Below are 12025 nucleotides of genomic sequence, written 5' to 3'. Positions count from 1 at the left end.
TCTTATCTCAATCTCGCTAACTGCGAGATGTTTTATATTTCTATACATACTATATTTGTTTGCGTTCAACGCAATTGAAATACAAACTAAATAAATAACTACTGGTTTAACAGTATAATGATTTACCATTTTTTAAGTTACATTTTCCACTTCAGATTATTTCTTTATTTGTAGTTAAAAATTATAAAGGAGTAACTTTGTAGATTACAGTACCAAGTTATTTTTTGTTTTGTGATCGGGAAATTTATAAGGTGACCTTGATAATTCAATTTTGAGATACATCCCATATGATCGAATATTTCAGTTAAACTGGCATTAATATATATTTCAATATTAATAAATTTTCAAATTTCGCAGTTAGTATTCGAAAATTTTATGGCTAAATCAAAAATCCTCAAATATTGAAATTAATATAATTAAAATAAAACAAAGCAATTATGATTAAAAATTAATGTTTTAAATTAATTTCTATTGATAATTCAATAGAAAAACATGAGTAATGAATTATGACTGTAGTTTGGAAACAAATTTCAATTGTGAATATATTTAAATAAAATTAGTAAAAAGAATGTTTTAAAAAAGTCAGTTTTTTTAAGCTTCCCTTAGTTTCACTATAAAACTAGCCCAAACTATATGCTTACAAACTGAAATGAAATAATATTTCTTACAATTTAAATTAATTTACTGTAACTGCAACTGAAAAATGAGGATTTTCAAATTAAAAACCATCTTGATTTAGCCAGTGACAGATTTGATAATTGAAATAAAAAATGTCCCGTTTTCTTGATAAAATGACATGAAAATATTATCAGTTTCAAAGAAACTACTTTAACAATGGAGATTACGTTGGCGCGAGTAACGCACTTTTAGAACTTTCGCCGTAAACTCCATTTCATCTTTTTAATTTCACACTTTTTTATCATCAGAAAATAAACCAGCAGTGTCTTAAGATATAAACCGGGTATTATTAGCGAGTATTTAAATAACAGCTAATAATTTGGTTTTCTTTTTAAATATTATTCGAGGCACCTTCATGGTAGGAATATGTGATCATTGTAAGGTTAAAGTGTAAGGGCACAATTTCATATAAGCACCTGATCTATCGCTTCGTAAATGACATGCGCAAAGTCAAAAGAAAATAATCAGGAGTAAACAGGGTCGACGATTTGAAGCGAATAAAATTTATTTGCTTATAATCTTTAGAATGATTTTTAAAAAAAGCAATTCTTCTTTATCAAAATATTGGTGGAATCATGGAAAGTCACCATAGCTAAAAATTGGTTTGGCTCGGCACTGAATATTGACTTCTTTGGAGCAAGTCACTTCCATCGAAAGCCAACAGGGGTTCACTCTAAACCAAGGCTTGAGGAAATGCTTACGGTACTAAACCTAACTTTAAAAGTCATTTAAGGCAGGGAATAAATATTGAGTAATCATTCTTGTCATCATCAGTAAGCTTGTTTACTCTATATCATTTACTTTTGATGATACATTGATATTAAAATTAAGGCTCTAAGACAAGCCTTGATTCTAATTGTTTTTAAAAACTAATGATTTTTGCAAGGCATTATTAGGCTTCATAGTTAAATTTATTTTTGTAACACTTAAGGGAATTCATTTTGCGATGTCATATAGAAGCCAACTAATTTTTTTATTTCGAATAGCGATAAATTATATAAAGCACGCATCGAAAGATTTTTATTGTTAAAAGCCTAAAATTTAAACGAAATTTAATTTTCCATTATTTCCCCCCAAATATATTTTCGTACATTCGATAAAAACTAACTGTTTAGTGCAATTTTTATATACTCTATGGTACACGATTGGCCAAAAAAAAGTATTTACAATAATTTTTCAACTTTTTCAAAAATGTTTGTTTTATATGGTTAATTTATAAATTTTTTTTATATTCTTCTTTAAATACGTTAATTATTAGAGTTCGTGACGTACAAAATCAGCGTGTAGACGTATGTTTGTGTATGGAATGTATTTGACTAAGTATATCCTTTTTCACGATTTTTTTTTAAATCGTAAATCGAAAAGTTGACCAGATAATGTTTCACCGTTATTTTGCGTAGTAAAATTTTAGATTTTAATTACCGAACTCAAAACCCCAGAATTTTATCTGTTACACCTCAAAATTACCTAAAGTTTAAAGAAATTTTGCTTTTATATTTTTTCATTTGATTTTTTACGAATCTACAGTACTAATTTTGTTCGGTAATTTTTATATTTGTGTTTTGAATTTATGTTTTTTGTATCAAGAAAAAGTCGTTCAAATGGCATGTTGGGCTTAATATACAACTTGTTTTCGTACAGGAACCAGAATTTCTCTTTCACAGGCGAGATTTTAAAAAGTGTACAAGGTCGATGAAATCATCGACATCGTAGTTTTCATACCCTCGTTTCCTTATCCCTACCACTTTGTTGACGCACTTCTTGTTCTGTGTATTACAAAAATTATATTTTTATGCGAAAATGTTACAAGTGAAATTGGGGCGTTGGTTTATTTTTGTGCAAAAGAGGTTTGAAGCTAAATAAGCATAACATATACCATGCATTAATTCTATACATAACTTATCCCAGAAAGAAAAAACCAATAAAAATGTGAAAGAACTTTTGAGCCACCCCCCCCCTCCCGCTACCAAGAACTTATTAAGATTATTGAGAATGTTCTTCCCTCAAACTGAAATTCTACTTTTTTCCAATGTATTCTTTTATCTTTCGAGAAATGTATGATCTTTAAGAAAATTCCATTTAACTCTTAAATTAGTGTGTGCAATAATAAACGCTGAATTTAACAATTTAATTTAAATTAATCATAAATGGCAAAATAATAGGTAGATTTTAAATTATGGTGTCCCATTTTGATTTGAATTGTCATTTTCAATTTGGCCTAGCTAGTATTTCTTGCGACTGTAAACGAGTTGACTCGTACATTCTCAGTATTGTACCTAATAAATTTTCCTTAATAATCACTAATTCATAGGTGATTTGGGCAGTTATCTTAAAGAAGATGCATTAACACTGAGCTATTAATATCAATCAGTGATCATTACAACAGGGTTGCTACAATATTTTCAGAATCAAATTCCCTGACCATTAATAGATTTTCCCTGACTTTTAGAAACCCAAAATTGGACAATTTTTATCTTTATATTTTACTTTTATCAGAAGTTAATTAACTAAAATCAACTAATATTTCAGTACAAATGTTATTGCAACGTGTGACGTTAAAATAATTAGCAAAACTTTCAAGGAACTAAATAATCATCACAGAATTTGTCAGTGTAAAATTACCTTAAAAAGTTTCGAGATAAAATGGAATTCCCTGACTTATACCGAATTCCTAAATTTCCATGCCGTGTGGCAACCCTGTATAATTAAATAATTTTTTTTTCCTGGAAGTATTCAAATACCAAGTCCTACAATATCATATCACAAAACAAAATATTTGGATTCTTCACTAGAGTAAAATTATACATGTTTAAAGGTCCACAGAATCGTTTGAAACATTTAGGGATGAATTTTAGTTAAGGCTACTTCTTTTCCTTTACGTGACCACGGCATATTTTCTCGCTTATCAAAAAATGTTATTACTTAGTCCCACTCTTAAAATTAAAACGATTCTGTGGGTCTTTAAAGAATGGCATTACGGACAATGTTGGGAAGTTGTTCCACATCCTTTAAGGCCAATACATAAACGAAAGCATTGAAACACCAAAGAGCAAATTTATGGTCAATTACACACTTTTCAAAAATTACAAAAGCAAACTTCTCACTCAGCACATAAGCTAAAGCCGCGAACCAACGACCAGGCACATGCAAAAGCTTAACATCAAACATTGAGGGTAAATTGAAATCACTGACCCCGTAAATATATGTCCAAGCTGTCGTCTCCTTGTAGCAGCGCTAGTTGCCTTGGAGTAAGACCCTGTTTGTCCACAAGACTAAGAGAGGCACCAGCCGAGATCAGCATACAACAAATTAATGGCTGCTTGTATTTCGCTGCTTTGTGTAACGCTGTCTGACCTCTGCAATGAGATGGGTATTTTCAAGAAACAATCAACAAAAACGTCTTCAAATATTTTAAGTATATTATCTTGATATTTGTCAGTTATAAATCAACTAAAAAATTTCCCATTTTTAGTACATTTTTTTTTGGCCATTTATAAAATCTTTAGGAGACATTTTATGTCAAATATCCCAAAAATTTTTAATTGCACGGCGACTATAAAATAAGCTAAAAAATTTATGGGGAAAATAAGAAATTTATAGTGGATTTTAATTGCACGGCGACCATAAAAATAAGCTAAATCATTTATGGGGAAAATAAGAAATTTATAGTGGATTTTAATTGCACGGCGACCATAAAAATAAGCTAAAAAATTTATGGGGAAAATAAGAAATTTATAGTGGATTTTAATTGCACGGCGACCATAAAAATAAGCTAAATCATTTATGGGGAAAATAAGAAATTTATAGTGGATTTTAATTGCACGGCGACCATAAAAATAAGCTAAAACATTTATGGGGAAAATAAGAAATTTATAGTGGATTTATAAAATTTACTAGAAGATATTTTTTGGAAAATTAAAGTATTTTAAAATACAATTTTAAAAAATCTTGATAAAATTTTCACATCATAAGTATTTAAAAAAATTCTTATTTTAACAAAAACTACATTTCAAATGCTTGTGAAGTGAAAATTCATGGTTATAAACAGCAATTTGTAATTTGTTTAAAATGCTTTGTAACTGTGTAATTTTTGATTACCATCTATACCAAATCAAATGATTAAGCGCTTAAACTACCAGAAATTTAGAATTATAAGAAAGATGGACAAATCATTTTGATTCTCAATAAAAGAAAGAAAACCAACTTACTTTTCATAGTCAGGCATATCCAGGATGGATTTGGGAGCGTTTGAAATTAAATACTGTACAGTTTCCTGAAATCCACACCTGGATGCGTGATGTAAGGCGGTCATGCCGTAATGATCTTGTGACAGAAGGCTAAAACCGTTGCTGTGTAGCTCTTCTAACTGTTGAAATAAAACTATTTTAATGAAAATGGGAAAAATAACCCAAAACATAGCATTTTCCATTGGGCTGATCCGAGTGGTCTCAGATTGCACCGAAAAGAGAAATGTATTCCATTGGGAAAAAAAGGGGCAGCTGCGAGATGGATTCCTGTCTTCCATTGACCTGTTGCTCAATCGCGGATTGATCAGGGTTCGTATGAAAATTTTGGATTTCAAATCCCTGACTTATCCAGGTTATCCCTTACCATTTTTTTTTAAATATCACTAAATTAATTATATTTGTTATCAGCATATTGAGATTGCCTCTCTCCTCTCTCGGGACTAATAAAATCCCTGCCTTCCCCATGATTTTTTAGGATATTATTTAAATCCCTGACTTTTTTCTCAATTTAGAAATCCCGGACTTATCCAGGATATACAGGTTCCGTACGAACCCTGTTGATCTGAGCTGCTCCATCTCACAAGTCAAGAGCAACATTTTCAGATTGCTCGGATTGCCAATACATTTTTCTACATGCGATTCTTTCCGTTCTATAATCTTATTTCTAATATTAAGATTTACAGCTTTTAAAACTCAATTTAGATTTTAAGCCGAATGGGACATTTTTCTAAGCCAACTACTGTTGACCGTTGTTTGAAATTCCCCTCCCCAGTGGTAAAAAGACAACACTGTACCTTTGTAAGGTTGTTAGTTTTGGCAGCAACAATGATATCATTAGACGGCATCTCAATTCTGTAAACAAGTTCAAAATTATTAGCAGAATATCAATTAAAATAAATATAAAAAAAGCACCGGCGTAATGCAAATATTTCTAAAATATAAAAATGAAACATAAGAGCAGTTTGGCAATAACTTATAATATAAAATTATACAACAATAATTAAGCAGAACAAAATGGTCTAAGTATAAAAATTCAGTCCACGATCATGGCATTATTGATCTAAAAAAAGCACTTTAAATACGGAACAACACCAGTGTATTTGAATTGGGGTCTTACTCGGCGGCGGCCGTACTCAGGAACTCCAAACTACTGATGCTTTTGATAAGAACAAAGATAACACTTAATGATTTATAACGTTAATAAACGTGTTATAGGTGTAAAGATTAATTTAACAAGCATTATGTAGCGCCTAAAACAAGTTGCCTACATATCTTTTTCAAACAACACATATTTACCACTTCCAAGCATTAATTAACTTTCTCAATTTTTAAAAATTTAAATTTCTAATGGTATTTGATGCTCGGGATATTAATGACAGTAAATAGAGGGTTCGACACTTCACTCTAAAAATTTTACATTCCATTTCTGAAATTTAGTTTCATCAGAAGCGATTTCCCAAACTTTTGCCCGTCTCTTTATCAACACAAATTTTTCTATTAGCAAATAACGCAAATATATGATAGCAAATAATTATTATATAAAATATAACAAATCAAAAGTTATCGGATAAGTTTTAAATTATTAACTGCATTTTCGCTAGTGTTTAAATATAGGGTCTAGATCTGGCTGTTTTCCACATCCCAGTGTCTTCCTCTCGTAAAAATTGTTCAGGACTATGTTTGTGCTGCTTTGTGAATGAATTTCAGAAAAAAATTGCGTTTAGGGGAACATTTCGCCATTGAGCCTGTCATTGTTGTCCTACAAAATCCTGACATGCAGAGTTTGAAGTTACCAATATCGTTATTGGGAGAGTTAAACCAAGAATGAACCAGATAAATAGGCAATTTGCTACCAAATATTGTAGATAATTGCAATCCGATAAATTCTGTTAATTAATTTCTGGAATTACACTGTTAATTAATTTCGGGCATTACGCTGTTAATTAATTTCTGCCATTACGCTGTTAATTAATTTCTGCCATTACGCTGTTAATTAATTTCTGAAATCACCCTGTTAATTAATTTCTGAAATTACCCTGTTAATTAATTTCTGAAATTACACTGTCAATTAATTTCTGAAACTACCCTGTCAATTACTTTCTGAAACTACCCTGTCAATTACTTTCGGAAATTACCATGTTAATTAATTTCTGAAACTACCCTGTCAATTACTTTCTGATATTACCCTGTCAATTAATTTCTGATATTACCCTGTCAATTAATTTCTGATATTACCCTGTCAATTAATTTCTGATATTACCCTGTCAATTAATTTCTGATATTACCCTGTCAATTAATTTCTGATATTACCCTGTCAATTAATTTCTGATATTACCCTGTCAATTAATTTCTGATATTACCCTGTCAATTAATTTATGATATTACCCTGTCAATTACTTTCTGAAACTACCCTGTCAATTACTTTCGGAAATTACCATGTTAATTAATTTCTGAAACTACCCTGTCAATTAATTTCTGAAACTACCCTGTCAATTAATTTCTGATATTACCCTGTCAATTAATTTCTGATATTACCCTGTCAATTAATTTCTGATATTACCCTGTCAATTAATTTCTGATATTACCCTGTCAATTAATTTCTGATATTACCCTGTCAATTAATTTCTGATATTACCCTGTCAATTAATTTCTGATATTACCCTGTCAATTAATTTCTGATATTACCCTGTCAATTACTTTCTGAAACTACCCTGTCAATTACTTTCTGAAACTACCCTGTCAATTACTTTCTGAAACTACCCTGTCAATTACTTTCTGAAACTACCTGTTAATTAATTTCTGGAATTACCCTAAGCAATACAATACAAATAAAAAACCTCAGTTTACCTGGGTAAAACGCTTCTGGAACTACTGCTCTCAGAGGGACCAGATGACGTAGAGGAAACTGATTCTTGCCTGATTTTGCTACAACTAGCAGCAGCATCAACGCACCCTGAATCAGAGTCTAGCCCAGAAGCAGTGATATCGACTCCACTGTCATAGGGGATGTCCAAACTAGGACCCAATAAGGGTGTCGTCTCAACCAAATCAGGAATACCTCCAGGAGGTGTTTCGGGATCCAGGATGTACAAATCCTCCTGGCAAATATCCATCACATAATGAAGATTTTCTTGGGCCTTGTCGATACGGAAAAACCGATCTGCAGTACAAGCTAGGGAATAAACAGAATATTGATATGCATAAGATCATTGATCATCTCCTACCAATTAACACGATAAAGGGAATTAAAAATTTCAATTTGCATAAAAACAGCAATAATAGTAGTAAGAAAAATAGATGGCGCAACATTTGACCTACACAACTAGGTGACTTCAAAAGGAAGACGGAGCTAGATATATAATTTGGTGGCGCCATCTATTTTTATTAAAAAAATATTGCAAAAATAATTACAATCTAGGAAGCACCAATCAGCAGAAAGTTTTTGAGCAGATATCGTTGTTTCTGTATCAGCCGAGACTATATCCACCTACAAAACAGGAATAAATAACGTGAAATGTTAATCTTTAAAGAACGGACAGGGAAGGCGTTAGGGCCAGGCGAGCAAGGCAACCGCCTAGGGCCCTGACAGTCACAGTGCTTTCTAGGGGCCCTGCTTTCAGTGTCTAACTTTTTTGGGCTCATATCTCATCTCACCGGGCCTGATAACGGATCTGATAGTTGTCCTTGTTACAATTAACGCGTATCTATCCCTTTAAAAGAAGACTCTGATAATTGTCCCTGTTACAATTAACGCGTCACTATTCCTTTAAAGAAAGGTTCTGATAATTGTACCTGTTACAATAAACGCGTCACTATTCCTTTAAAGAAAGGTTCTGATAATTGTCCCCGTTACAATTAACGCGTTACTATCACTTAAAAGAATGGTTTTGAAATTGTTACAGTTAGGAAGTGTCATACTTAACTTATATTGTAAATATTTTAAACATGTGACTGTAGATAGTAAAACTTATGAAATGTACCTCCATCAGCTTATTAATTTCCCCTCGTACAGCTTCCAAATACGTGTCTTGACTAACGCAGAGCTGGCAAAGGTGGATGGAAAGCTCTCGTAGCTTTTCCTTGTCATAATGATAGTTTTCATAGTCAGCCATATTGAGACGCCGAACCTCCAGCATGAGTTTCTCCATCAATGGTGCCGAGGGTTCAGGCCCTCTTCGTTTAGTGGCTTTGGCCATCATGTTAGCGCGATTTCGCAGCTTCATATCGATGACTGAAGGCAAGAGCTTGCAGGGTTCACCATCAACTTGCATAGGAATTGTGCGGGTCGTCACCAGGTGAGCCTGGCAACATTGAGCAAGACACGTGCCGTGACCTCCCGCCTGCAGGAAAGGCTACGGAAAGAAAAATTAGCTTAGTTAACAAAAGAACTTCCAAAATGTGCTAATTTAACTTACCAACTGATACGTGGTGAGACCAATAACTTCAATGTAACCATCATCTGTCTTTTGCATACCCAATCCCGACCCAACGTTACCCCAAGGCCTCGTACCACCACCGTAACTGAAATTGCATAAAACATGTTATCTAAACTATGACCAAGTAAATATATACATGTACACTTGGAAGGACTAAGGCGAATGTGCACCTAGAGACACCTACATCTTGGCTATGCCACTGCAGCATGAGCAAAAATCTCTGCTATATATGACAACATACATTATCAATGGGATTCTAACTTTATGCTAATAACTGGCCAAACTGTAACATATGCACAAATCCCCCAATGTATGCTACCGTAGATGGCAAGAGGTAATATAGGTGGTAGGGTGAGGGGGATTAGAAGGATTTGTTCATTACCTCCGCCAGGTCACATAGATCCTAATTTTGATTTCTCTCTCACCTGTCTAGCGCTGAATCTATGGGCCCTTATGCCAAATTCAAACTTAAGGGGGCTTTGATAGTCTTTAGGGGTGTGCGAGTATCAATTTTTGACTACCGAGTCGAGTTAGAGTTTTTATAAATTTTCTTATAGAGTTCGAGTTTGAAAAACCTAGCGAGTTTACGAGTTTTAAAATATCACCTTTTCTAAGCTTCGAGCCCTTAACGAGTCTTAAAATTCTTAACGAGTTTTTATTGAGCCATTACATTTGGGAGTTTTAAAATATTAAAAGAGTTAATTAGATAACTAAGATCTAATATTCGTAAACAAAAAATTTGCATAATATTTATTATCACACAATGGTTCTAAGTAAATAAAACAACACAGCCAATGTTAGCTGTTTTAAACATCACATGACAATTTAAAATTCGAAATCTGTCACATGATCCAATGAAAAAAAAGTAGCTGATAAAGTATGACGTCGAATGTTTTTTGTGAGCCCTAATAGGTGGAGAGCTATGACGTAATATTTTTGAAACTCAATAAGAAGAATGAAAGCTGGGCGATTTTTTTCCATTTTTTATCGAGTACTCAGTTTATACGAGTGCTCGCATAGCCCTGAAACTCGTTAATACGAAAACTGCTTAACGAGTCTTTATCGAGTTTAACCTTGAACCCATTTTAAACTCGAAAGTTTAGCGAGTTTCTGGACAAGGCTTATCGAGTTTTGAGCCGAGTACTCGAGCTCAAACTCGATTCGAGTACTCGATTTAAGTGAGTGCTCGCACACCCCTAATAGTCTTACTTTAACGGTAATAATTAGTGAAGGGAGCACCACCCTCCTACACTTTGTAACCCGGCCATCTGAATTAATGGCTTTAAAAGTCGCTTGATTATGACGACAACCACTTCTATGGAAGTTTTCAGGGCCACAACAGTCGTGCTTAGAGATTCCAAGAGTATACATGACAAATCAAATTTGAAGTTCAGTCAAACCTTGGTATGTTTAGAAACAAAATAGAATGAACTTTCAGCTCCCGCAACCTCATCGTTAAATCAACTCCATCACACTCTAGAGTAACGTAATTACACAAATCCTTCCACTTCCGTTGAAGTAAATCCTTCCCTCCTGCTTGTCCATAAAACACTTTGTTTCTTAAACGACTGTTGAATCGTTCAGGGTGGGCTTCTAAAATGGTATAGGGTATAGAGACAAATTAAATTTAAACAGCCAACCTTATATTGAAAATGTTATTACAAACCGCGAGCTTCATGAAACTCCAAAGCTATATGGGCATCAACACCCAATGAGAAGTAATTGTTGACTACATTTAAGGGCATATTCGCCTTCCCCTCTTCGCACGTGGCCAAATCCGCATCTGAATTGGGTTCTACTTGTAAGTCCCACCTGTCCAGCTGCGTAACTTCACCTTCTTGAACATTTTGTAGAATTTTGGATATTGGTTCGTCCGTGTAACCCTGAAGTAACGTGTAAAATTGGTTAAAACCTAATTTTTGCCTTTTTAATTAAAGCAAGTGTCAGCTGCATATAAGACTACAACAACTTGGAAACAAGTTATTCAAGATATAATCGTTAATGAAATTAAGTACCAACGTTGCCGATTTGCTCTTTGTGAAAGTCACTTTAACATAAATTACAGTAGCATTAGCGCATATTTTTTAATTTGTATCAGGAGCTGATGACCAGGAGTCCTCAAGCGGGAGCTTTTTCGAGCTCGCTTCGGCAATGACCTACATGCCTTCTCTCTTTAAAATTTTGGCCCCCCCCCAATTTTCAAGCCGAGCCAGAGATAAAATATTTTGGTGGGCGCACTCTTGAGGGAAAAAAGGGAACTAGCGCTAAAGAGGAAACCGGTGTTGGAATGCGCTTCTCTGAATCTCTCCTGGCCCTATTCATATAGAGCCTTACTTAATAAGACGGGATATTGGTTGGAATGCCGGGATTTTTCTATTTTTCTTATAACACAAAATGAATTGCAAATTTTTAATAATCCTAGCCACCTAGCTTGTCATAAATTTGTAATGAAAAGCTACGAGTTATTAAAAATATTGCATCGATTAAGGGAAACTTACACAAATTTAATATAATTAGAGGAAGTAAAATATAATTCGCTTCCACTCGAGGCCGCCAGAGGGAGAAATTGCAGGTGGCCTCTGACTTCGGGAAACCGAGAGAACGACAGAGAGAATTTAGAGGGGAAAGGAGGAGAAGCGAAAGGCGAGTGAAACATATTTTTAC

The 12025-nt window shown here is 33.6% G+C and overlaps 1 protein-coding gene across 6 annotated transcripts in view; it reads right to left on the bottom strand.

Annotated features, from left to right (window-relative positions):
• Window positions 1-536: 536 nt before the first annotated feature.
• Window positions 537-12025, bottom strand: part of rdgA (retinal degeneration A) — a 275480-nt gene continuing 263991 nt past the window's right edge. For 2 of the 6 annotated variants that reach the window (XM_090166205.1, XM_090166207.1), the window contains exons 10-19: window positions 11028-11244; window positions 10762-10954; window positions 9341-9446; window positions 8906-9277; window positions 8337-8412; window positions 7773-8097; window positions 5720-5777; window positions 4887-5044; window positions 3871-4034; window positions 538-2444 (exon numbers count right to left, since the gene is read on the bottom strand). In XM_090166205.1, coding sequence (XP_090022331.1) covers window positions 2395-2444; window positions 3871-4034; window positions 4887-5044; window positions 5720-5777; window positions 7773-8097; window positions 8337-8412; window positions 8906-9277; window positions 9341-9446; window positions 10762-10954; window positions 11028-11244 — 1719 coding nt within the window. In that variant the 3' untranslated portion in view covers window positions 538-2394. Of the gene's footprint in view, window positions 2445-3712; window positions 4035-4886; window positions 5045-5719; window positions 5778-7772; window positions 8098-8336; window positions 8413-8905; window positions 9278-9340; window positions 9447-10761; window positions 10955-11027; window positions 11245-12025 lie in introns of those variants that run through there. The other 4 variants (XM_090166206.1, XM_090166209.1, XM_090166210.1 and 1 more) reach the window with 4 other exon arrangements.

The sequence above is a fragment of the Leiobunum rupestre genome, chromosome 2 (genome assembly GCF_980474605.1).
Source record: "Leiobunum rupestre chromosome 2, qqLeiRupe1.1.hap1, whole genome shotgun sequence".
In the NCBI taxonomy this organism is placed as follows: Eukaryota; Metazoa; Arthropoda; class Arachnida; order Opiliones; family Sclerosomatidae; genus Leiobunum; species Leiobunum rupestre.
The sequence above is the reverse complement of the archived record's forward strand: the minus strand, read 5'-3'. Positions and strand labels throughout refer to the sequence as shown.